This window comes from Excalfactoria chinensis, chromosome 2 (assembly GCF_039878825.1).
Source record: "Excalfactoria chinensis isolate bCotChi1 chromosome 2, bCotChi1.hap2, whole genome shotgun sequence".
NCBI lineage: Eukaryota > Metazoa > Chordata > Aves > Galliformes > Phasianidae > Excalfactoria > Excalfactoria chinensis.
This window is the reverse complement of record NC_092826.1, coordinates 1,410,048-1,436,619: the sequence shown is the minus strand read 5'-3', so window position 1 is coordinate 1,436,619 and position 26,572 is coordinate 1,410,048. Positions and strand designations below refer to the sequence as shown.

Below are 26,572 nucleotides of genomic sequence, written 5' to 3'. Positions count from 1 at the left end.
CGAAGCGGAAACACCCCAAGGCAGGGCTGGCTCCAGGAGAATCCTCTTTGATCCCATTGCGCCACATAGAGAAGAAGCATCCAAGCCACCTTTCTTGCTGGATGAGTAAAAGTCATCAAGGGGTGGGAGCCTGCCCCAGGCCAGGGAGCAGGAGACAATGGCATGCTGTGGCTTGTTTGCTCTTGGAAGCCTCCTATAAGCTAGGGACTGGCATATATTCATGGCTTTTTTGTGCCTATGTGGATTTATTTAACCTCAATGAGGATTTCTCTTGAGGTCTCAGTGCTGGCTGTGTTGTCCGTGATGCAAAAAGGGTGGGGTTTGTAGGGTAGATGAGCTGGGAAAAAAAAGCTATCCCAATCCATAAGGGCTCCAATCTCTCTTCTCCAAACAAAATCCGGGTTAAAACTGGATATATGTTACGTATTATTATATATTTTCCCTAAAGCTCTTTGAGATGAGAGCAGGATGGCTCCATCTGCAGCTCTCCACTGGGATCTCTGCATGGTTTGATGATGCCATTGTGCTGTCACCCTGCTGGTGATGATGTCCTCACGAAGTTTCAATCCTAGTTAACCTCCTCATCAGCAAAACATTGAACATAAAGAGAAAATCCCAATGGAGACAGTGCAAAGGGAATTCCTTTTCCCACATGCTCCTTGGCTTGTGCACCGGGATTAAAGCATTCAACTCTTCTGTGATACTCAGCAAAAAAAGGCATTGCTGCCATTCCAGATTAAACGCTGTTTTTTTTTGTCATTCTGTTCCAGAAGCTCGTTTTGGATTGGGAAACCAAATGAGAAAACCCCCATTATAACCCATTCCTTTCCTCATGATAGCATGAAACACTCAAAGCCTCGACGAGGGAAAATCATACAGGAAAGGCGGATAGGGTTTAGTTTCTTTTGGCTGTTATGCAATGATCTAACACACGCTAGGCTAATATCTCCCTTCATTAAACAGCTGAGTGGCGTTGACGTGCGTAGGACTCATTGTACACAAGTGCACTCTCATTAACTTCATTATAGAAACAAAACCAGCAGTAAAGGACCTTTTGGGATGACACACTGTGATGGATGCTGCACGTTTAAGGGTCCCAAGTGCAACTGGGAATGATCATTTTCCAACCTCTGTGTATTTTCCATGACATTTTACTGCTTTTTATCCAGCTCATACATTATGGGAAGCAAAAAAGTGAAAGCAGGGCAGAATTTATTAGTGAAAATTATTAATATATATATATATAAGTATCATTTTTAAATTATTTTGCCACAAAAAAAGTAAAAACAAACAAACAAACAAACAAAAAAACACCTTTTTTATTTTTTTTATTATTATTTTTTAATTTTTGCTGTAAAAATAATAGATTTTATCCATTATATATATATATATTTCAATTTAAGTTACTTTTTGCCGGTGTAGGGCAAAAGCCCTACGTGATGCAGCTGTTCCCCCATCCAGATGTGCCCAGATGTGCCCGGGGAGGGGAGGGGGCGGGGCGAAGCTCTACACGAGGCCCCTCCCCCTTGCGTGACGTCACAGCGTTCTAATTCCCACCGTTGCTACGGGCGACGGCTCCCCTTTCCCCCCTCCCCTCCGTTCTCCTCGTCGCCATCTATTGGACAACGGCGCCGCCCATCCGCGCCGTTCCCTTTTCTTATTGGTTACTTTCTCCGTTCGCCCCGCCCTACTGCCTTGCTTATGCTCCGCGCCGCCTGGAGTTGCCCTCAGTGTTGGGAAAGGGGGGGGGGGGGAGTGAGGGGTACAACAAGAGAAGAGTTCCTGGGGGGGTGATTTGGGGTTGCACCCCCCACTTTTCCCCCACCCCCCCCGGGAAATGATGCCTTCTGCGGAGGCCGAGCAGAGCACGGTTGAAGGAGGAGAAGGGGTTGGGGGTTTCACCCTTTTGAGAGCCTTGAAGAGCGGCAGTGCCCGGAAGGTGAGGCCTGTGGTTGGGGGGGGGGGGGGGGGTGGGATGGGGTTTAACACCCCCTTTTCCTAATCCCCCTTCCTTCATCATAGTGTTCTTTAGGGGTTAAGGTTTGAGGAGGGGAGGGGGGGGAGGGGTCAGTTCAATCTGAACTTTAAGTGTTATCTTAAGGTGCTGTTTGGGGGTGAGAATATGGGCTTCCCCCCCCCCCCCCCCATTTCCCTTCTTTCTCTGTCTCCTTTGGGGGTGAGGGGGTATATGAAGCCATCCTAAGGCCCAATACCATCTTCTGAATACCTACCCTGCTCCTTTTAACCCAGTTCATCCCCATTTCATCTTTGTTTCCCCCCCCTCCCTTCTCTAAAAACCCACCCAGCTCTTCTGGAGGTGCTGTCAGCTTTATTTCCCCTTTACCCCACTGAAGTTCCTCTCTTTAGTCCAGCAATTAGCCCCGCTGGTGCCGCTTGATTAATTAGTAACAGTAGCATGAGCTCTGTCCTTGGGTGCCACCAGCATTACATTGAGTGCCACCTTGCACCCTCCTAGAGCATAACAGCCATAAAAGCTGCCCCACTGTGTTTCTTAGTGGGATTTTTTCATGCACCCATCCTGTTAGCAGCTGGAAAAAACCTTCACTCTCATCCCATCCCTTTTGCAAAGGTAGTTTTCCATAGAACTTTTTATTTCCTTTTTTTTTGCTGCTTTTCTGCAGCCCTTCAGTCAAAAAGAAATATATATATAAGAAAAAATAAGAGAACGGAGCATGGATCGAAAGTGCAATCTGTGGATTAATCTGACCCTGAATCACTCAAGCCACTGCGGCTCTGAAGGTTGCAACCTTAAACCAGGCTGAGTTCACCCAGGGCTGTTTCTTGATAGCAGGTGCCGATTTGCAAAGGGAGATTAGCGAGGCCACTTCTTTCACGTTTACCCGTGTGAGTTTTCCTTCCTTGGCTCTATTCTGCTTTAAACTGTTGGGAGAGGATAACATGGCAAAGCACCACCAAGCTTTAAGGGGGGGAAAAAGCAATCTGAGGCCACGCAGCATCACTCCTAACGTGGTTTTTCCTTTTAAAGAAGCAATCCAATGGGATTTCCTATTAGTACTATCAATTTTGAAGCAGGCTCTCACTATAACCAGCATTTTCCTTCACTCAGACTGTGGGTGTAGCCCCCCACACGTTCATTCTCTCATAGGGGAATCACAAACACTATGGCATTGCTCACTATCTTTTTTTGCTTGGGTTAGTTTTGTAGGGGCCGTGGATTTGATGCATCTGTTTCCTGCTGGCTCCATGCCCTGGCTCCCATAGCACTACAGCAACTGAATTGTCCCAAAAACGCAAGCTCTAAGTTGAGATTTAAAAGCCCAATGTCCCATTTCCCTTCCCCTTTGCCTTTTTCTTTTTTCCCCCCTGTGGGCACTTTGGGTAGTTTAAAACCTTAATCCTCAGCCCATTTGTTAAAGGGCTGTGTGATGTAACCATATTCTCAATAAAGGTTTTAGAGGGTTTTAGCTGGTAATGTCTCCCACAGGAAAAACAGCTTTCAGCCAGAGTGCTCCACGAGATTAGTTCTGTGATAAGGACTTTTCTATATAAATAGACATTAAAGGAGCAGAAGCTTTTACCGTGACTGACCTGTTGCCTTGCTGTAGCGGCTCACGCTCCAATCTGAAATGGGGAAATTGTGGAAATATTGATGGTTTTCTAAAAAGGAGACTTTCAAAAGCCTGCTTTGGTGCCTGGAACAGCTCTCTGGGTTTTGTTTTCCCTTGTCTCATGGCTAAACCAGGAACACTTGGCCTCTTACCCTGTGCTGACCTAAACTACGACTCATGGTTTACAATGGGGAATGATAATGCTGGGTGACAGCTCTGGCTGCCATGAAATAGCAGGGTTTTTACACCAGAGTTATTCTGGCAATAAAAAAAGGTGTGTGTGATGCCTGTTGCCCTATTGCTAGGGCAAGCTGTGTGACTTCTGGACTACCTGAGCATGTAAAAAATGTCCCTCTTGGGGACAGAACCCTTGTGCATGACTGTTAGGAGACAATATTACATCTGAGAGTGGATGGAAGCTGTGGTCATCACTTGCTGGAGAAGATTTAGAGTGGGCTGAGACTGCATCCGTACCCAATGTAAAAGGTTGGGCTTGTCTTTAACTCTTTGGTCTCTATGAACTTTTACATGGGATCACCTACCTCTGCCTGCATTACTCTTGGATCGTACTTCTGGGATCATTTCCTGGGTGAAAGCAGTTGGGTTTCCATGTACCTTAATGCACTTTTGCATGTTGCTTTGCATGGAAACTGCAAACTGGCAGTGTTGGGAAGGTCAGTGGTTTGCTTGCTGTAGGAGCTCACTACCTGGGACTCCCAAAACACCTCTAGAGGACGGAGACCTTTATGATTAGCAATAAACAGAGGCCAGCATCAGCATGACTTGGACATTGCCCACAAATCCTGGGCCTACCAACTGGACTTCCACTTTAGACAAGAGGATAGCTTGCTCATGAAGGCTCTGTCTGGAGTGTGCCTCTCTTGGTTGGCAGCCTTGCTTGTCTTTTTGCTTTGAAACTCTTGTTTATTCAGACTCTGCAGTTCTTGGTACGTGTAGGAGTAGCACCTGGGTTGGCTCTTATGGGAACAGATTGGGTAGAAGGTGATGAGATAAGGGTGGGTTATGGAACCAGATTCCGTTTGAGCTCCTGATGTTTTGTATTTATACTGGGAGCAGCCAACCTTGAGTTTTGGTGCAAGGAGGGAATGGAGCAGAACTATGGAGGTCAAGGGATTGAAATCACCATGGAATGTCTTCTCTTAAAATAAAACGAGCTGTGTATTTCCTGGGAAGCAAAGGTTCGTTTCTGTAGGGCACATGTACAGCAGTCTGGGGTAATGAAGATGCAACTGGGCTATGCTTTGTGTATTCTGGTATCCAGCATCTCCTGGGTTGACTTAAAATTGGAAGCTGTGATGGGCCTAATCCTGATGTTAATCCAAGGTCCTGAACTATGTACCTGTCAGCTGCATTGCTCTCCATTGAAAGACTCAATGTTGTGTACCGTTGGCAGTGGGAATGTGCTCCGGCCCACGTGCAGTGCATGACTTGTGCTCCAAATATGGGGGCAGATAATTGAATTTGCATGAAACCAGATGGCTTCCTCCACTGGAGAGGATTGAGGGGAGAAGAAAACAAAGGTGAGTTATAGTGGAAGTCCATGGTTTCTCTGATGGTAGCAGCTCACCTTCACATATTGCACTCCTGGCACCAAGGGTTTCTGTATGTTTATGTACCCAAATGTGTTGATAAGGATTGGCTCATATCTTGCTCCCCTGCTGCTTTCTCCTTGAACCTCCATAAGCAGGTGTGGTTTGGGTTGCTGGGTGCGCAGCCAAGGTCCAGCACCAACCAATTGAATGTATATGGTGTAGGTATGAATTAAACATTTTCAGCTTTCCTTTGTTTATTCTGTGGGCTGTGGAGTACCTCGCATGATCCAGCCAATCTCTCCAGGTAACCAGGAGCAGTTGCTGCAATACCTCTTGGCTATAACTAAATAGACTCTGTTCTTATTTCTCATTTTGATAGATTCATGCCTGGTTTGTTACCATGCTCCTGAACTGTGAATTCCCCTTCAGACAGGAATGCAACTACTCCTTCAGCAACAGGATCTGCAGATGCTAGAACCCCTTAAGCAACATAAAAATCATAGGATATCTCAAGTAAGGATCATTGAGTCCAACTCCTGGCTCCACAGGACCACCCAGAAATATAAAGTCATGCAGTATTCCAAGTTGGAAGAGATGCCTGGATCTGGATTTCCATTTTTCTTGCTTATAACTGTACCAGCACATCCCAGGATTGCTTTCCTTTCTGACAGGTGCAGTGCCCTCATTTGATGACTTCAGGTACTTAGGTTGTGCTTTTCTCCAGTCATTTCTCAGCTCCTGTTCTTCTAGCAGAGGTGAAAGAGCAGAAATTAGTCCTTTTGTACACTTCTTTGTTCTTTGGACTCTCTGGTCTCCACCTCTTCCCACAAGTGATTAGTGTTGTCTGTTATTATTGCCTAGAAGAAAGCTGGAAGGCAGTGGCCTTGTTGTTGCATCCAGGTCATAAATAAAGCCCTGGGTGTGCCTTGTCACTTAGGACTCATCTAGGCTTCATGTCCTGGTGTTTACTGGAGACACAAAGAGCAACATGCACTTGATGATCATCTCTAAGCAAACATTCCCTAGGGACTTGCTTAGACAAGGCAATCTAACCACACAGTTGCCTTATTTAACACTCCATATGGGAGTTCTTAAATGGGGAGAAGTCACCATTGTATCACTGTATGTATCAACACAAAGATAGGATTTGAGTTGACACAGACCGTGATGTCCCTCCAGGGACATCATCTTCATGTTGGGCACTTTCTGTCATCTTTGAATGCCGAATCTTGAAGGTGATGTTATTTGGCAGATGTCATTTGAGCATAAAATGGCCTTGCTACAGTAATGCTGTTTCTAATCCCGCTTTGTCAGATGCTATGAACTCCAGAGCTGGATGTAATTTAATGGCTCAAACCTCATTCATTTTCATGGCTTTTCTAACCTTTGCTGCATGCTGTGGGCACATAAGGTGTTCCATTCCTGACTACTATGCAGTTTAGAGCCTTCTGTTAGAAGAACTACGTGCTTGCTTTCACAAAGGAAACTTGAGAAGTCTCCTGTTTAATCTGGTCACTTCCTAGGTACCCAACTGTACCCTTGTGCCAGTGTCATTGGGTGCACTCAGGAGGCTGAAATGCCACATCTTTCTTCTGACCTTCTAAAGGATTGATCTCAAGAGCTTGTACAAAGAAGAATTAAGTGAGAAAAATCCCTTTTTATAACTTAACAGTGGGATCTGGATTTCTTTTTGTGTGCTCTCTTATGTAAGGCATGCTTAAATCCACCACAGTTTACTTTACAACCTCTGTGCTGTAGCGTTTAGCTCTTGGTTGCAGCCTGAAGAGCATGGCTAAAATATTGGGTTCCTTTGATAGCAGGCTGTCAGAGGATGGGCATGTTCTGCTCCCGACTCTTTTTCCTCCACCCCATCTACTTTGCAATTGAAATAAGGCCTTTTTAAACTGTGACCTCTTTAAACTCAGTGTTTCCTTCTGTGTGGCAGTTAACCTGGGCTAGTCCTAGAGCTGTATTTCCTTTGCGCTGCAATGTTTGTGAAGTAATGTAACTTCTGCAATGCTCCTAAATGGATGCTAGGCACGGTGGCCCTGATGCGGTGAGTTTATAGATCCAGGCATGGCCATTCCACATGGTGGCCTTGAAGTTGTGACTTTGGTCTGTGCTGGCCATTGACAGTTCTTCAAGACCAATGACAGAGCCATTGGAGGCTGAAAACAAGGGATGGGGAGATCCCCATCAAACCCCTAAAGCCAAGAAATCTCAAGATCCTGCTTTGCCAACCTTACTAGGCTTTGGTGTTGCAGCTTTTTGCTGTTGGTGTAGAAGCTTGTATGGGAATTGATAACTATCTCACTAAGTCCTATTGAGGAAACATGCAGTGTTGAGGCAGAAAAAGCCTTGCAGCTGCATAGCTTAGTGTCTCTTTTTGGGGTGAAGCCTAGGCAAATCTGAATGCCAAGACATCTTGGGGTGCTGTCAGAGCATGTTTACAACAGAGCTTGCAAGAGTTTCTGAAAGGCATCTCCTCTGTTCCTGTCTGCAAAGCCAAGGTGATGGATGATTATCAGTGCTTTGATGTGGTAATATCTTGAATTTTGTGCCGAAATTCCTCATCCTTCTTCCAATTTCTGGATTTTTTGCTTCCTAGGAAGAAGTGATATATGCAAGATGGTTGGGTTTGCCCACGGTGAATCCAGAGGTAGCGTTTTCAGAGCACCCTTTTGTGTCTTTGCTCTTGGGTGTCTTAACTTGGGATCTGTATGCTGTTTTCCTTAACAGAATAATCCCAGCTCTGTGCTTTCAGCTTGGTCCTTGAGTAATTTTAATGAATTGGTAGGTTGCTGTAAAGCATTAAGCCTGCAGACTTACAGTCCAGATGGGCAGGCTCTGATTCTTCTGTGCCCCGTGTACCAATTAGGAGCTGAAATCATCTTACTTTAATGAAAAAGTCAGTGTTAATCCTGGAACTTATTCAATCTGGGCACCTGTTATTGGATATCACATACAGACATGAATTCCTAGAAAGCTGAAATCCATTGAAATGCAAGCTTTTCATTCCCTATTTTTGATTCAGAGCTGGTTTGATACAGTTTCCTCCATTTCTTTCCTCTCTTGGCACCCCAGAACGATAACTTGAACAAATATAGAGAGAAGTCCTCCCAGAGTAACACTTGGATCTAGAGAGGTCTCTGGGGATGTAACCAAGCATTGTCCACGCTTTTTGGGGTTAAAGACTGCTGCAACCCATCCTAAAGGATGGGCTGAGATCTGGGGAAGCCTGCCAAAAGGGGGAGAAATAATCCAAAGAAGTACTTTGAGAAGGGTGAAAGCAGACACTGTTGGAGCTCAGTTTAGCCTCTTGAGTGGCAAAATCCACCCTCTTAAATGGTCCTTTCCCAGAGACTATTTTTACCCAGGCATCTTTCTTGCACAACAGAAATAATCTCTTCTTGGACAGAGCTTTTGTGGTCATGGATGCAGAGATGCTCTTTGTGGCCTCCGTTCTGCCTGAAGCATCATGTAGTAACCTCCTGCCCCTGTGGGATGCAGGGATGTTGCCATCTGCTGTTTCCTGAAGCCAGCAATTAAATGTGCTCCCCATCTGCAGGAAGTCTGAGTTGAAACTCATGTAGGAGGCAGGGATGGAATGAATTTATTGCTTTGTGCAACTTATATCTCCGTCCCGTGAACTTTTGACTTGCTTCCCCTTGATCCCCTGTAGCCAGCAGGAGATGGTAGCACTTACAGATGTAGCCCTTGAGCTCAGGAACAGATGTGATGCTATGTGAGCTTGTCTGCACCCCCCCATAGGATGGCTCTTTTCACTTATATTGTGTCCAGATGGCAAGACTTCAGTAATAAGATGCTTAATTCCTGTATCCCTTCACTGCTGTACTTAAGAAGCCTTTTCTGAATAGCTTAGAAAACAAATTTACTGTAAGCAACAGGTGTTATCCAGTAACATTTTTCAAGTGGCTCTGCTGCCTCCTGCAAAGCTACTCCATTCCCAGGCTTACCAGCGTGCACCCAATCTGAACTTTCCCTGCTGCAGATCAAGCAAATGTTTTGCAAGCCTGCAGCCCTTGGCATCACTTATTTTTATATATATTTTTTTTATCCTCTAATAATGGAATTTTGGCTGTTGGAGAGCATCAGCCCTGAGCAAGCACGAAGCTTCTGCGCATGTAGCAGTGATGGGGTAATGCAAGACTATGCATGAGAGCAGCAGGGGATGGAGTGGGATGGGGCCAGTTGCCACGATGCCATGGTGAGACCCTGTTCCTTTCTCTCAGCAGGGCTGTGACCCTTTTGCCCAGACCCAGCGTAGCAAACTGCAGCACCGGCGGGCACGGATCAACCAGCAGATCAACAAGGAGATGAGGATGCGTGCTGGGGCAGAAAACCTTTTCAGGTGAGTCCTGGACCTTGAAGCATCCATCTGGTTCAGGGATTTGGCTGGAGGGTGGAAATGAAATTTCACTGTATAGATGAGAATGGGATATAAAGCTGTCCAGGAAACACCTGCAGGCTGCTTGCAGAAAAGGAATGGTTTGGGATTATTAGCTGCTTTTTCTTCACGTTTTTCAATCTTTTCCCCTCCTTTAAGAGGCAATTTCATCTCCTGCTTGTACAAGGTTTTTCCTTTAAGCCACAATGAGCTTGTCTGCAAGTGTCAGTTACCAAACAGCTGCTTTTTGCCCTAGTGATGCTTGCTTAGGGCTCCCGTGGCTGTACCTTGCTTGAGCTTTGCAGCACTTATCCTGGAAATGCCTGCCCTGTGTTCAGTGCTGTGCTGATGCAGTGGGGGTTAATGAAAAGTGGTTGTTTTTAATGCCCTGCAAGCCTGTTAGAAAGCAGACTGGGAATAGATGCAATTATGGAAACAAATGTTGAATTGGGATTGAGTTTTGAGTGCAGACATCCTGCATGATACCCCCCAGTAAGTGGGTCAAATCCAGCTTTATTTAAAAGAGAAGAGAAAAGCTGTCCCAGTAATTCCACTCGAGGAAAAGCTGTTGGAAAACTCAAGCATTCCTTTGCATACAGATACAGCCCATCAGCTTTCCATCCTGCTGCTAGGGGGTGCCTTTATGGGATGGCACCACAAAAACTGCTGCTTCTGCATGGCATTCAGGTCACAGCCGGTTCAGCACATTATTGCCATTCCTAAAGAGGGGTTGTGATGAAGTCATGATGCAATAGCCTGATGTTTAAAGAAAATAAAACATCTTCTGCCTTTCTAACCTATAGATGACCTTCTTTATAGCTGTAGTGTGTGTATCAAGTTCCTGTAATAAATATGAACAGGTGTGTAGGCTTGTTATTTTCTTTTATGAAGACTGCTTTTTTCGTGGTTATCTTGTGATTTTTAGTGTTGTTCTTCCAACCCTCTCTAATAAAGCAAACATTTTTTTTCCTTGTTGGATTGGGGTGATTCCATGTCAGTGATATGTACAGCTGAAAGAAAGGAGCCATCAGTATTCTACCACAGCAAGTAATAGAGTTTGACAGGTGGCTGAGAACAGCAGGGATCCCCCTGAAAGATGGGATCCTGGGGACAGTGAGGTATGAAGCCTTGAAAGAACCATAACTCACCTAATTAAAAAGGCTGTGAGATCTTCATGTGCCACTCCACGTGCCTCACTTTTTGTTATTAAGAGAAAAAGAAATTCCCTTAAAATGTGCAGCCTCAGCAGAAAATGTGCCCAGCTGTGGTTTTGGTATGGAAAAGTGTGCATCAGAGCTGTTCTACCTCCTCCCTCACCAGGGAGTGAGCAAAACTATGATGCAAAAAGCCGTATTAATTACTTGTCCAGGGAAGGGAGGGATTGTTTTCCTGCAGGGCAGAAGCAAAATGCACTGATGGGGCCCTTTTTTGGCTGGATCAGCGCTTTGGATGTGCTTTAATAGCAGTGATGTTTCCTTCCTCCCACCTTCCCTCCAGTCAAGTTTGTAGCTGATATGTGGTTTTGAGGTGGGCTTTTGGAGTTTGTAGACATTGAGGGGAAGAAAATGAAGGTTGTGCCTTAATTTAAAGGCTGAGAGGGGAAGATCATAGTAAATTCTGAGCAACAACCTCTTTAGACTTGACTTGCACTGACCTAACAAATCTATGCAACATGCAAAGAAGAAACAGCTCAGCCTGGAGCGAAGTTTGCAATTCTTCTCCATTGGTTTAAAAAGAAACCACCGTAAGTCTCAGTGCAGTTTCCTAAGCTCAGTTCAGCCTATCAGTCCCCTTTCCTGGAGAAGCTGCCATGAATGGCACGTTGGTTAAAAATGCACACAGTGTTTGCTCAGCATTATGGGGTTGTAGGGTTTTTTTCGTGTGTTTTTCTTTTTGCTGGATAAGTAAAATCAGCAGTGGAAACTCTTTCCTTAATCAAATACTGGGGTGCAGTGAAGATAAAGGTGTTGCCAGTAAACCAATTCTTTTTAAATAACTCAGAAATCTTTGTTCAACGTTAAGCAAACAGCTGATAATTCCACTTTGTGTGCTCTTATGGAGCTCAATACCTAGCATGAAAATACCAAAGCCTTTACCAGCATAGGTTTGCTCCTTGTGCTACTGGTAAGCAATTGCTTGCTCTTAAAAATCTCCTCTATGAGAGGTGCTGTGTTGCAAAAAGCACTTGCAGGGTGCAGAATGGAGCGCTCCAGGATTAAAAATGTTCATTCTAAACCTGAGAGCAAGCAAAACTGTCTTGGAGGTGCAGACTAAAGAGCCATCATCTTGAAAGAAAAGCAGCATAGCTCCTCAGGTCAGGGCAAAGGCCCTGAAGGATGATGTCAGTAATAAACAAAAGCAATGTGTTCTGCAAAATCTGGGGCCAAACAAAGCTCGTGCACATGGCATTTTTACTGCATCCCAGTGGGGCTTGGTGTGATTTAGGGCGAGCAGCCAGAGAGTCCCTTTCAGCCAACAATTGCTCGCCATTGGCTTTGCTTGGCTGCTGGGTTATCTCTCCCTGCTTTAGTTTGGAGCAGATAAGGAGGGTATAATCAGCCTGGGAGTTTGCTTTGCTGAGAGCAGGCAGCTTGCTGCAGCTGAAATCAATCCTTGGTGTTTACATCTCTTGACATGCATGAGGGGGAAGGGAGGGGAGAGTGCTGCTAATGGGTGAGCATGGCAAACCTGGCTCTTGCAGAATGGTTATTTGCACACACAGAAAAGTTCTTCCGCTTTAAGAGGAGATCTAAGCATGAAACACAGTTTTTGTTTGGTATGGGCAGACACCTGAGTGCTTATAACCAAATCCAAAGATGGGCTGGAGATGGGAGCATGGATGAAGCTCATGAGTGATACTGCTTGAGAGCACAAGTCATATATGTTGCTCTAGAGGAAAATGGAGTAGGCATCCTAACAAAATGCAAAGATCTAAGATTTTTCTCTGCTTTATGAAGGATTGGATGGAAATAGTTATCCAGGAAGGTATGAATATATGTACATGGCAGGGAAGATGTAATGGTATCACGCCAGCAGATAATTTAGTTGCTGTTCTTCAACTCAGCCAGGCTTTTACAGGGAGATTTGATCCATGCAGTGTTATCTTGCAGAGCCACCAGTAACCATAAGGTCAAGGAGACGGTTGCATTGGAACTGAGTTACGTGAACTCCAACCTGCAGCTGCTGAAGGAGGAGCTGGAGGAGCTGAATAGCTGCATGGATGTCTACCAGAATGACAGGTAGTGGGTTTTGCTTGGGGGGTGGCTCTTGAAGCCATTTCAAGGGGGTGAGGAAAGCAGAAATCACAAGGGCAGAAAAGGCCAGGGATGCTGCAGCAGCGTGAAGCTACAGAAGTTTCTCCCCTGTCCAAAACAGCTGGATGGTGTCCATACATCCATGTGCTTTGCTTGTTGTCTTGTCCTCCTTTGAAGGGATTGTTCTACTTCTGGGGGCAGAAAGTGCTGCAGGCAGCGATCACTGGCTCCATCCTGTTTGCTGTACTGCTGCTAAGTGCAGAGCAAGGACAATCTGGATGTGTGAGTGTGGCATTAGGGTTGCAGAGAGAAGAGGAGGGTTAAGGAGGTTCTACCTGTGGTCATCAATAACCTTCACGACCCTGGATGTTTTCCCTCTTTCCCAGCAGTGGGCTGGTGATGGGAGATTGCAGTTTGGACTCCCAGAATTGCAGGCATCCTCCTTGAGCTCTGCACAAGTGTTTGTTTGTTTTGGTTCAAAAAGGAAACAACAGCAACAGCAACCTCCAAACTGTGCCTAAGTCAAACAAAAGCTCCTTTGTTTGCTCTGGGCATTGGATTCAAATAGAAATCTTGTTAGAGAATAAGCAATAATGGCTTTCCTGCTCTAATTATAGCTCTTGAAGCTGTTGATTCAGTGAGTGTGAATAGACCAAAGTGTGGGTGCAACCCCTGCTCCCCAGTTTAACCCTCCTTGTCCTGTGATGTGCTAATCCATGTTTCTGCTAATGTGCAGTTTCTGAAGATAATGAGACATGGCTGTTGTGCAAATCTGGTCTGTTGAGGGCCTGATCCTGCCTGACCTGCCTCCCTTCTTGCATTCTGGGGAGCCCAGTGCAAGCTGGGAACCCACCAAGAGTTCTCACCTTATATTTGTGTACAAGATGCAGAGGTTGGGACCAATTTGAAAGTTTTTGTAGAGCAACAAGATGGTAATTTCATGCATGCTGAAGGCCCTCGGAGGCCATCACTTATTGTCAGCAAAAAAAAATAGCAACAAAATCCCACAAAAGATGATCCTTCCTGAAAGTCCTATGGATTCGTTCCTCGGTTCTGTGCAAATGCTCTGCTTTGCTGCTTTACAAACCACTCCCAGCTGGGTGTTACCAATGTCATCCTAATCTGCAGTGTTTTACAGTATCGACCTGGCTGTGCGATAAGTGCTATTAATAGCCAACTGCTTTTAATAGAGGCAGCAAATTTCAATATCAGGTGGAACAGCACTCTTGAGCTGGTCCTTATCAGCAAGTCCTTATCAGCGACAAAGCCCAGATTATCACGTAGGAGCTCGTGAATCCATGACCTGTGCACACATCCCTCCCATTTCTCAAGTGCTGTTAATTAAAGCAGCTTCATCGTTGCAGCCTGATGTGGTTGCTGTTGCATCTATCGGAGATAAAAGCTGAAATTTAAGTAATATGGCAGATTTGAGGTAATCAGCATGTTTTCTGTGCATGTCTCAGTGCAAAGCATGTCGCTCTGCTGGGTAAAATTGGGTTCTCTTCTAGTTTTGCTCTTCAAAAAAAACATCCATCAAAGAGTTTGTTGTCTTCTTCCAGTGAGTCCATCAGCGTCCCCATGATTCCTTTAGGCTTGAAGGAGACAAAGGAGCTGGATTTGCTGGTGCCACTAAAGGTGAGTGAAGAGGGTTTGCACACAAGATGCAATGAAGATGGATGGAGGAGTGCGGACTTGCACTTTGGGGATGTTTCTTCACTTGGTCATGGTTGGGAGCTGCAGAGAAGATGCCACATCAGTTCAGTTTTGGAACAGTTATAACAAATATATTTAGGTGGAGAAAATGGGGAGGAGGGGGAAAGGAGATGGGGGTCTGAAGCAATGGGAAAGGAATGTGTTTTCTGTTGTAGTGGAGAGGAAGAGCTGAGGGGGGAGATTACTTTCCATACTGTAAGTTTTTGTGCAGGGAGAACTGACAAGTCACCCTTTAAGCCTTGAATACTTGTTTCTAATGGTTATTCAGGTTTTTCTTTTCTTTCCCCATCCAGGACTTCATCAGTGAGCACTATGGAGAGGAGGGTGTCATGTTTGAAAAAGAAATCAAAGAGTTCATGGAGCTGCGGCAGGTCGGTGTCCCTTAAGATGCAAAGCCTTACTTTGACTTGTCATGAATTACCCATTGGAGGTGCTGTATTTTGCTCTGGCTACCTTAGTGCTCACTGCAAACTGCACCCTTGTCCTCGTGTTTCGGGGTGCTGCATCCCTGGCTTCAGTTCAGAAATTACAAAAAAGATTACAGACCTTTTGGTAATTGTTTTCTGTCTCCATAATGGGATCCTTTAATGACCTGATAACCTAGAATGAACAGCAATAAAAATACCATGCCATCCATTGTTGTTGTTTTACGAATAGTTCACCTCTGGCAAGGCTAAATGACTGCTCTCTCTCCAGCTAACACGCAGCGTAGTGCTTGGAGAAGAGGAAGTGTAGAGCAATCCGGTGAAGGTGAACTTTATTCTCTCCTACAAAGCAGCTCTCATAAGTAACCTCAGTTTTGCCTTGCCACGAAGCTTTGATCTTAAGAGCGGAAAGAAAAGGCTTTCTCAGGCTTTATGAAGGTCCTGATCCTGTTCTTTGGGCAGTGGGAGTGGTGCCCTGGAAAGCCACAAGCTGGGAAAAGACTCGTGACCGAAACTAGGAGACCTCTGGCACTCCTCCCTGTCTCGAGTCAAAAGCCCAAGGATTTATCTGTTTTGAGGAAAAAGTCTTATTTCTTCCCTAGCATTAATTCCATCAGACTTTGCATGAATTTCTCTCTCGGGGGAAAAAAAAGTCAAATCCCAGCTTGGTTTAGATGAGTGTTGCCACCAGCATGGCTGGCTCATCCCTTGCTGCCAGGCTGCTGCCTCTGATTTGTGTGCCCCAACTTTGTCTCCCCAGCCAAAGTATCAGTTGCATGAGGGTTTGCCTCCTTTCAACCTTCTGAAAAGCAGAGAAGCCACAGAAATAAAGCTTCTTTTTCAGCATTAATACAACCCTTCCCCTTGCCTGCATGTATTAGGGTGGTCCAGAGGAACTTAGCTCCGTGCCGTTCCCTTCATCCCCTGCAATCCTGCCCACAGAGCCTTTTGGATGGGATTTCTCCCACCTGGGTTGTGGCCCATAGGGTTGACCAGCATGTGCAGCACCTTAAATCTCATCTTTCCCTCCCATTCTCCTCTTTTCCTCCCAACATGTCTCATCCCTCTCTCCTATCCCTGCAGGCGATGCGTACCCCCAGCCGCAATGAGGCTGGACTGGAGCTCCTGATGGAGTATTATAACCAACTCTACTTCCTCGACAGCCGCTTCTTCCCTCCCAGCAAAAGCCTGGGTGTCTTCTTCCACTGGTTGGTGCAGCTTTTCCCATCCGCATATAATTACTAATGGGGAGTGGGGAGGGAAGCAGGGCCAGGCTTCCTCCACTGGGTTTTCCTAGGGGTTCATCCTTCCTCTGAGCTCCATCATAGAGCAGCCAGTGTCAAGAGCTAGGTTTCATTCTTGCTTTTGGTTTGATGAGGTTGCCTTCGATGGATCTATTGAAGGATCCAGGGGAAAGTGAGGCTCTGAGGATGCGTGGTGTTGGGAAGAGAGTCTGTGCAAAATGTTCTGAAGGCCTGTTCTTGGTCATCTTGGACTATCTGAACCTTAAGGGTTCCTATCAATTTAAAATTCTATGATTAGGTGAGAGTAATGGCTGATGGCCTTGATATTCTCATCCCTTCTGTCTCTTCCCTTTTCCAGGTACGACTCGCTGACAGGGGTTCCATCCCACCAGCGGGCACTGGCCTTTGAGAAAGGCAGTGTCCTCTTCAACATCGGAGCCTTGCACACCCAGATTGGGGCACGGCAGGACCGTGCCTCACTGCCAGGGCTCAACCAGGCTATTGATGCCTTTCAGAAGGCTGCTGGTATGTGGGTTTTCCTTCTCTGTTCCCTTCGCCACCTCTGGGTAGTGGTCAGAGCAGGGCTAATATTTCATTATGGCAGTGGTGATGTGAAGGAGGGGAATCAGTTGTGCAAAGAGAGTTAGAGGAGTCTCCAAGGGATTGCTGTCACCCATAGCTCTAAGAACAAAGCTGCAGGGATGAGGATGGGTTAGGAAGCAAGGTAACACCCCTATACCTTATTTGCTGCAATAGTGTTGCCTGATATGGTAAGATACTTAAAATGCACAGCCCATCTCGGGATGTTCTTGGTGGTTGCTCTTCTTGTGTCTCACTCATACAATCCCCAAATGTTTGAGGTTGGAGGGGTCCTCTTGGTCCAACTGGTCCAACCCCTCGAAGTCAAGCAAGACCACTTAGACCAGGTTGCCCAGGACCACGTCTGGGTAGCTTTTGAGCATCTCCAAGGAGGAAGCTCTACAACCTCTCTTGGAACCTGTGCTCAGGCATGGAAAAACCTTAATGCTCCAAACCTTCCTCACCTGTCAGCCTTTCTCTCCCAGCATTTTCTCTCTTGAACAGGTGCTCCCAGCATTTTCTCTCTTGAACAGGTGCCTTTAACTACTTGAAGGAAAACTTCTCCAATGCTCCCAGCCTGGATATGAGCACTGCTTCTCTCAACATGCTGGTGAGGCTGATGGTCGCTCAAGTCCAGGAGTGTGTTTTTGAGAAGGTGACCTTGCTGCATGCCCAGAAGGACTTCCTCACGTGGCTGCAGCTCGCTCAGGAGGCAGCCAGGGTAAGAGCACCCCAAAAAGATCCCCATAGTCACTAAGAGGAATGACAACATACTGTCACTACCACCCAAAGAACATGCTAGTTTCCAGCCCATACATCACCCATTTGTGCATTGACATCCACAGGTGGAAGATGCCTATTCACTGGTGCACCAGACAATGACCCAGGCTCATGTGAAGGATTATGTTCCCTTCTCATGGACCACCATGGTCCATGTCAAGTCAGAACATTTCAAAGCCTTGTCCCACTACTTCGCTGCCATTGCTCTCTGTGACTGCCCAGGTGAGTGCTTTGGCTCAGAGACAGCTGCTCAGCTGAGTGCTGCCTTCGTGTCTTGATGGTCTTAAAGCTCTTTTCCAACCTAATGTAAAACAATTCTCTGATTCTGTGTAGCAGCCTGGTGTTGGGGAGGCACTGTGAGAAAGAATTGAAAGGAATCTTGCATAGGATCCCATGCATAGATTTTTGGGGATGCTCTGAGCTGCTGACCATGCTGATGGGCTCAGTAATTTGTACACAGTGCAGATGTCCCCCATATTACTGTTCATGACTTGCACAGTGCTTGCAAAGTCCTTCCAAGATGGCCAGCAAAGAAAACATCTATACAGTTGTCACTTGCTGTGCCCCTTGGATCTGGGTGTGTGTTCCTAGCTAAGCAGCCTCCATAACCACTTAACTATGTGCTGGACCAGCAAAGGGCTTCATAAAAAAGCAAAACAGCAATAAACTCTCATAAATCAAGAAATCCCTGAGCCACATGAATTTACTTCCCAGCCTTATGGATGGCTGCTCTGGGTGTCTGCGTGTGGTGTGGCTGTACCAGAGCTGGGTGACGTGGCTATGGGGTGCCAGCTGGAGTGTGGAAGCAGGATGTGACCCATAATTTCCATCTGTGCTGTCACCATGGTCCTGTACAATCGATTTTGTGTCAGGCTGAGTGTTTGGAGGCGGGCAGCTGATGCATGTAGGAACTTGAGGTGTTGAACCACCATGTGCTAAGGACAGAGTTGGAGGGCTCCTGGAGGTCTTCTTCTAGGGTAGGTTCATCTTTTTGGCCAGAAGCAGCATTCATAGCACTGCCATGAGCCCGGAGGTATTGCAGGGCTTGAGATCACTAAGCTGCTGGGCTTGTGCATTGCAGAATGGGATTGAGCACAATGGAGGGAGCACAAATCTGCAGGATATCTCTGAGTCAGGGGGTTTGTTTTACACCAGCACCCTGCAGAGATCTCATGTTCCCACTCTCTACATCTCCAAGTATGAACTCTGGTCGAGAAGAATGAATCCTTTGTTCCTCCAGATGGCTGGCAATAAGCTCCAGCTCCTTATGCTGCTGTGGGTACTGGAATAGGACAAGCCAACCCTGGAGATGCTCAGAACCAATGCCAGGGATGCTGACAGCGTTTTGACATCTCCTGCAGTTTGGACCAGCAAGTCCACAGGGCTCTCTTACTTGCTTGTGCCCAGGAGAGGAAGCTGCTGTATAAACCAGGGAGGCAGGGAGCAGCTCTGGATGAGAATAATGTTGTAGAAATCAAGCCTGCTGCGGTGCTTGGAACAATGTCCTGACTTTTTTCTGCATTCCTTTTTCTTTCTGTTAGCGGCATCTGATGCTGAGCTGCCCGAGCATGAGAAGGCTTTTCTCCAGTTTCATGTCACCATGCCTGAGGGACCGTCACTTCGTGTCCTACTGCAGGATCCTGAGGAGAGAAGGAAGCTGGGTGAGCACATCCATAGGGGCAAACTGCCACATTTGGGGAATGAAACACTAAGTCCTTGTGGGAATGGTATTCATGGAGTCATAGAATGGCTTGGGTTGGAAGGGACCTCAAAGGTCGTCTACTATCAGCTCCCCCAAGCTTCTAGTGATGAACTCCTGCAGGACCTCCCTATGCAAAAACACCTTTTGTTGGAAAGAACCTCTCCTGGGAAGGCAGGGAAGCATTGCAGTGTTCCCTATTAAGGTGTTGAGGACAGCTCATGGTACTTGTATTGACACATTTTGCCAAGTTGAACAGTAAAACCCCAGGCACTCGAGACAGGTAACATCACGCAACACAGCACAGAGTATTCCTTAGGGACCTGGAGCTTTTGCAAAGGAGCCTGGCTCAAACTTGCAGCTTGACTTGACGAGGAGAAGCAGTGAAGGCTGGGGGTGGCTTTTTTTTTTGCTGCATCAAAAGGCTTGGAAGACGAGAGCTTCCTCCCACGCAGATTTTTCAGCTTCAGGGAAGAGACACAGCGTTGCTTATTCAGCTGAAGTCATGTTTTAGCAAAGAGGCAGGAGTGAGAGCAAGCTCAGTGCCCTGCTTCTGGGGTGTCGTCTTCTGCTTGCCTCCTCCACAAGCTGCCTCTTGGTCTTCTTTTTCCAAACAGTCTCCTTTCATTGCTGGCTTTTGAAAAATTCATGTGCAGACACCAACTCCAGCTCTAATTTTGGTCTGTAGGAAGGGAAGAAACTTGCAGCATTATAACCATCTCCTTGGAATGATTATTTTTTTCTTCTCCTTCTGTTACCTCATGGTCTCTGAACATTGTGTTTTATTCCACCAGTTTCAATAAACTGGAGCTAGAAGCTTGCACAACTTCCATTCCTGACCTTTATCTTCCATGCTCTTATCTGTTTGTTCATCAGTGTAAATGCAGAAGTTAGTGACAAGTCATTAAAACCTACTTACTGTAACACTTTCTTGCCTAGGAGTGAGGCTGTTTGTGGGTGCTAGCATAGAATATGATCAATGCATTTGATAAGATTATTTTGGAGAGTCCATTCCTGTCTGTTTTTCATTCAGCCTCAAAATCCTTCCTTGATTGGCATCTTGCACACAGCAGACATCTTCAATCTGTGGTCCCTCTCACTCAGAGCTAACTCCATCATCTCTCTGGCTTATGTTGCCACCGTGTGTCCTAAAGCTGGAAATGCTGCAGGCACACGTGTATCTATGATACATCCCCCTCTCTCTGTATACATATATATATATGTCTTGATCTTTAGCTTATATTGGATACGTATACTGTTGTCACAGTCTCTTGCAAAGGGGTTGATAGGGCATTTATCTGCAGAACATTGGGATTTCTTCACAATTTGTTTTCACAGAGTTGGAAATATTTTCATGGTCAGTTGAGAAGTGGCAAGTGAGAAAGGGCACCAGAAGAGATCTTCAGGGCACGGTGAAGTCTATGCTTAACCTAGAAAAGAGGCATCTGCAACAGATCTCCCTGAAGCTAAAGTGCCGTCACCAGGAGAACAGGGCTCACTTGTCCTCTGTACCCACCAGGGACACAAGGCAGTGGAGAGAAGTTAATATGCAGAGATTTAGGTTAAGGGATAGGAGGAACTTCAGGGGGGTGGTGGTGCCAGCCTCCCTCTCCGGGTGACGGCAGCATCATCACCAGTAATTTTTTTTCTTTTTGGGAACATCTGCCAGCCCATCTCCAGATTCACTCAGAGGAGTGAAGTAGGTCACCCTTCAAGGTCCCTTTCCAGCCCTCCATTGGGGGCTTGAGCTGACGGCTGGGACCTACTCCATTTAGAGCCCGTTGGCAGGCTGTGAACGTGACGGGGCCGTCCCTGAGTCACGTCGGGTGACACAGCCGCGGAGGCTGTTTTAATCCGTGGGCAGCTGAGCAAGCAACAGAGCCTGAGCTCGGAACCGTGCTGAGCTCTTGGGCTGTCATCTCTTTGCTTTCCGCAGGCAAAGCTCACCTAAAGAAGGCCATCATGAAGCACGAGGAAGCCATGAGGATCCACGGCTTATGCAAGATACTACGGAAGATGGACATCCTCCAGGAGGTCCTCTCCTTTGCCCACAAACGCTCGCTGAGCAAATACTCAGAAATCGACCACGAGGAGGATTTTTTTGAAACTGGAGATGCCCCAGATATTCACCGTAAGTGGTTTTCAGTGCGCTGTGGGTTTTTGTGGGTTGCACCTTTGCTATGTGGGGAGCAGGATGCAGAGGCGACAGCTGCTACTTTGGTTCCTTCCTGACCTGGTGAATGTGCTTTTCTCCTCCTTCCATTAGCCAAAACACACCAGAAGCCGGAGATCAAATCACCCAGCTTCTCTCAGGTGAAGGTGACAGATCTCTTCCACAGGCTGGTACGTATAACTCTGAGATGGGGTGACCCCATGGCTGCAGATGTCACCTCTTCCCTTGCATGCTCTGTGTTCTGCTTTCCTTCTTCCTGGTGCAGCTGCTTTGTGAGAAGGATGAACCAATTCCTTGTAGAAAGGATCTGGGCAGGAGAAAGGATGGGAGGACGTGGGTCCATCCCTGCAAGACCTAAATGGGTTGAGCCAGGGTGGAAAAAATCCACACTGAATTTTATTGTGAAGCTCCTCCATTGCACGGGGAAGCAGGCATGGGTTTTTTGGGTGGGTTTTGGGCTATTTAGGGGAGCAGAGCAGGTTGAGGGTAGTGTTATCCCTAGGGGTAACAGTGCTCAGTCTTAGATATGTGATGCTGATCTGCAGGCATCAGTAGGAAAATCCCACCAGGTCCTTTATCACTGCTATCTGTGAGCTTAGTGGGGTCCTGGAGAGAAGGGCTGAGCTTTGGGGCTGCCTCGGAGGCTGCAGTGACTGCGCTGTCCCTATTCCCCAGGCATCTGAAGCCCACGTAGCACCTTGAGGAGAGGATGAGTTGACTGGGTTTTAACCAGCACTTCTGCTTTTGGGCAATCTGAGTGGAAGACATGCAGGTATATCATGTTTCTGGGAGAATAGGAAAGATTTTTGGAGTGGTCTGACCCTGAAAGTGTGACCCATACCAATGCCTTGTGCACTACTGTTGACCACCCCAGTCTGACTCTGTTTCCCAGAGCAAGGCTGAGGTGAAAACCTCTTCCCTCTCATCCTTCCCCTTAGTTCCAGAAGTGGGGAGTTAAGGAGCCAGCACTGCACTGGAGCTTTCTATTTCATTACTTCAAGGACTGTGGTGTCTGAAATGATGCTAACTCCCTGACCTTGACGAGACCTTCTCCTGCCTTGCAGGGAGGACGTCATAGAACTGTGACCTAAGCTGCTTCTAAGAGGATAGGAAAGGAGGTCTGAGGTCCCTTCCAGCCTGCATAAGTCTGGACAACTGCTCACAAAACCATCTTATAAGTGCTTTTAGCTCCTCTAGCTTTATTGTACATAAATGTCCTGGGTTTTTGGACTTGCAGGCATGGTAAAACACTGGGCAGGCTCATAACTGCGTTATCAAAGAAGTGCAAAGGACAGGCTTTCTTGTTCTTCCTCTTTTCCATCAAAGGCTGTATGTTTCCACTGAGTTGCTCTTGCATTGAAAGGTGCTTTCCTCATTTCTGCTTTACCCCAGGGGCCCCTCTCAGTTTTTTCGGCCAAAAACAAGTGGTACCCAATGCGGAGAGTCCATCTGATGAGAGGAGAGAATGGCTTTGGGTTCACACTGCGAGGAGATTCCCCTGTCCTCATTGCTGGTGTCATCCCGGGAGGCTGTGCTGCTGTGAGTACTCCGAGCCCTGATGTCCTCATAGGGTGCTTGAGGTGGGGGGGGGAATCCTCCACTGAGGGATGTGATGTGGGATGGAACACGATAGCAAACACAAATTAGTGCTGTGCAGACTCACCATGTGAGCTTTGCAGTGGATCAGGATGTTTTCTGGCACAACCTTTCTTGGAGCATCCTGGTGGGATGACCAAGTGGACCACCTATCCCTCAGCACTGTGCTGCATCCTCTGTGCCCCCCAGATCCTAGAATCTCCCTAGTAACAGTCTCCTCAGCAGCAGGGTTGCATCCTTTTTGTACAGCATTTAACCTAAGTTGAAGCTGGATATGCTGTTATCACAGAGCTTGGGAATTCATTGCATGCTAGATACTGAGTGTGGCCATCACCATGTTAGTGAGCTGCCAAGCAGCTGTAAAATCAGTATGATGGATTTGAGTATTTCATGCTGTAGGCCATACCCAGCTTTCCCCACGCCCTGTATTTCTGCAAGATTGGGACCTACTGGATGGAGAGGAAATCAATCAGACCTCATTCTGCCTCATCTTTGAGCAAAAATGGCTGATTCTTCTCTTGTACTCCTGCAGGAAGCTGGATTGAAGGAGGGTGACTACATCATCTTGGTGAATGGCAAGGATTGCAGGTGGTCCAAGCATGCTGAGGTGGTGCAGCTGCTGAAGAGCACTGGGGAGGAGGGCGTGGAGATTGGAGTGATAACCCTGCAGGGCTCGGAGGGACCAAAAGCTGTAAGTCACATTCTGAGCCTCAGCTGGGAAGCTGAAGCTCTGGGGGTTGAAGTGGGCTATGATCTGCTTAAGGCTCAGCTCTGTCTCCAGCATGCAGCAGGTTAATTTGCAGCCAGCTTGGCAAATAAAAAGCAGTTAGCAGCTTGAAAAGATGGAAAACTTCTCCATTTTACTCTTAGCCTCAAGAAAAGTGATCTGCTCTGCAGCACACAGAGGTTTCCCAATGCCCTGGGGCAGGGCTGAGACCAAGCATTGTGTTTGCACCACCAGCTCAATGCTGCCCTGTCTTTACTCATCTCTGTTCCCCAAGCAGGTGGAGAAGAAAGCAGCAGCGATGTCCTCTGGCAGTGGGCTGCTGAAAAGCAACAAGGAGAACAGCCGGAAGAGCCTGATGAACAGCAAAAGCGCCAGCACACTACTTGTCTGGAACAAGAAGAGCAAGCGGAGCAAGAACAGCACTTACAGCATCCCCTTCACCACCGTGGGAGACAACGAGGCCATGTACTGAGGCTAGGTTGTATCCCGTGAGCTCTGGGGCTGGTTGCCTATTGATCCTCATGAGCTCTCATTGCTTCTATGGGCTGCGCTGGTGTCGTGGCCACATGGAGCATCCCTGATCCAGAGGATGCTGGAACCCCCCTCCTTGGGGATGCACCACTGGTCAAATCCTCTCTAAAGAGGTGAGAGATGCACAGCCACTGTTGCTGCTGGTTGCTGGACTCCTCATTCTCCTGCGTGTTAAACTCTATGGGGAAACAGTGATTTATTACTATTTTTTCTTTTGCTCTTAAGGGGTCAGGGGAAACTGTGCTTCAGGGTAAAGCAGAGACTGGTTTGTGTCTTCTACTCAGCATGAGGAGCAGCCAAACCAAACCCAGCCACTAAAGCAAAAGGTGTAACCTTCTCTTAACATCCCTCAGGCTTTCTCTGCAAGGTAGAAGGCAGCACAGTTGCCATGCCACTCACTGCTAGTGGGACCAGGTTGTTCAGAAGCATCCAGAAGATGGAGAGGGTTTCAGTTTTGCGAGCCCTGTGTTAACAAAACCCTTCAGGGCAAATGGAGATGATGTTTGACTCCTCTATTTTTGAGAGAGGGTTTTGCTCAGGCATCAATGATGTGCAGTGTGTATGATTATTGGGGTCCAACTCAGACCTGTCTTGTTAGGCAGCACAGAGCTGCATGTATAAATCAGGCTAGACAAGGCTCTGAGCAACCTGATTGAGCTGTAGGTATCCCTGTTCTTTGCAGGGGAGCTGGACTAGATGACCTTTAAAGGTCCCTTCCAACTCAAACAATTCCATGATTCTATGGAATACAGCTTAGGGGTGTCCCAGCAAGCTGGGATGGCATTAACCATGTGCTTATCATCAGCTGGCAATGTCAGGTCTTCCATCAGGTAATCAGCAGAGGGGCAGAGTTTGGACAATGCATTCCCTCGAGTTTTGCAAATAGGATAGAGATGGTCACATCTAGGCCAGCTCAGATAGAAATAAGAGCATGAGTTGTGCTGAATTGGGGCACTTGTGCAGGTTTGGGTTATTTTAGTGGGAACTCAGGCTTGCCCAGCAAGCACAGCCTGGCTGCACAACCTGCTTCTTGGGAAGAAAAGGGAAAGACTTTTAACAGGCATTTGTTGTCTCAGTTCTTTTTTTAATCAGTAGAGGTGGATTGCCCTAAATATGTGAGTAGATTAATAGCTAAGAGCCTTGTTTCTTACTTGGTATGAGATTAAAATTCCAGGAAGATAGCTCCTCCAGATTATTAAACTACTAAATTTGTGCTAGTATTGGATCTTGCACACGTTGCTAATACCCTAACACTGTGCTGTCAGCATTCGTACCAGAGCTGGCCTGATGGATACATGCATCTTGGTAATTGTACTGGAAATGCAGGGAGACTCGGAATACTCATAGATATATTGGCAAAATTTTCTCAATCTCATTTCTGCCTCATGCATTAGTTTTCTGAAAGCTAAAGAGCTGTCTGGTCCCTGAGTGCTTGGATGATCTTGGTAGGTATAAAATACCCTTCAGAGATGCAATTGTATTTTTGTACTTTTTAAGTTGCGATAAATATGTAGCGGGAGCTTCGTGAAACCAAGAGCGGGTTGGCAGAGAGACGTCACCACGGTAACATCCCCCATGATTTGACCTCCATTTCCCCTCTCTGTTGCCCCGTGCCCACGTGCCAAGCTTTCAGCTCTCATTTAAGAAGAACCGGAGGGGAGGCACTTCCAACTCTGCCTTCCTTCCTGAGAATCCTCTCTGTTTGTGCGATGCGAGACCTAGACATCGTCAGACAGGATTATGGGCCTGGCTGCCACCACGAGGCCATCTGCTGCAGTCAGATTTTCTGCATAATCTTACCAGCTGCTCGGTCGCGGGAGTGGTGAGATATGCAGAAAATGGCTGCCTGGCCCTTAAGGCATCCTGAACACCTAAAATGTCTTGGAGCTAGAGATGTACTTACTTAAAAGAAGCGTGGGCATCGTGGTTCCTCCCTCATCACCCAACCCTTCTGTTGGCGTTGCTGGAGGGGTTGCATTTTGTGCAAGTTGGGTTATTTTTCTTAACACCAGTGGTTTTGTTGTTGTCGTTGTTTTTTTAATTTGTACATGGACTCTCACCTTTTATCGATTAAAAAAGCACTGGTTTGAAAACACTTCGTAACGTGTTACTTTTGCCAATTATAAGTGGATTGGGTACGCTAGTTGTGGCGAATTGGGTTGGTGAATGGGTCGGTTCTATGTAAATCTGGAACTGGGAGAGGTGGTTTGGCTCTAGTATGACCTGAGCCAAGGCAAAGCAATCTTAAACATCCCAATCAATCCAACAGCCCATGCTGAGCCATTGTGTTCATCTCCAGC

The 26,572-nt window shown here is 46.7% G+C and overlaps 1 protein-coding gene across 5 annotated transcripts; it reads left to right on the top strand.

The window, feature by feature from the left end:
- The first annotated feature begins 1,729 nt into the window (after positions 1-1,729).
- RHPN1 (rhophilin Rho GTPase binding protein 1) lies at positions 1,730-26,367 on the top strand. 5 transcript variants are annotated; one of them, XM_072328890.1, is made up of 15 exons: positions 1,730-1,939; positions 9,400-9,515; positions 12,662-12,790; positions 14,365-14,440; positions 14,812-14,889; positions 16,027-16,151; positions 16,546-16,712; positions 17,300-17,487; positions 17,612-17,768; positions 19,088-19,207; positions 21,182-21,376; positions 21,512-21,588; positions 22,811-22,957; positions 23,547-23,705; positions 24,019-26,367. In XM_072328890.1, exons 1-15 carry the CDS (start codon positions 1,838-1,840, stop codon positions 24,211-24,213), a joined length of 2,031 nt encoding a protein of 676 aa, XP_072184991.1. In that variant the 5' UTR covers positions 1,730-1,837; the 3' UTR covers positions 24,214-26,367. The 5 variants fall into 5 exon arrangements, with proteins under 5 accessions (XP_072184991.1, XP_072184989.1, XP_072184990.1 ...); XM_072328888.1 differs by having other exon boundaries at positions 24,016-26,367; XM_072328889.1 differs by having other exon boundaries at positions 1,742-1,939; positions 9,397-9,515.
- The last annotated feature ends 205 nt before the right edge of the window (positions 26,368-26,572 follow it).

Excerpts from the sequence above, each read along its gene's own strand:
- RHPN1 (XM_072328887.1), top strand. The coding sequence starts at position 1,838 with ATGATGCCTTCTGCGGAGGCCGAGCAGAGCACGGTTGAAGGAGGAGAA. Across the intron at positions 9,516-12,661 it reads GGGGCAGAAAACCTTTTCAG|AGCCACCAGTAACCATAAGG; the intron begins GTGAGTCCTGGA and ends GTTATCTTGCAG. Across the intron at positions 12,791-14,364 it reads GATGTCTACCAGAATGACAG|TGAGTCCATCAGCGTCCCCA; the intron begins GTAGTGGGTTTT and ends GTCTTCTTCCAG.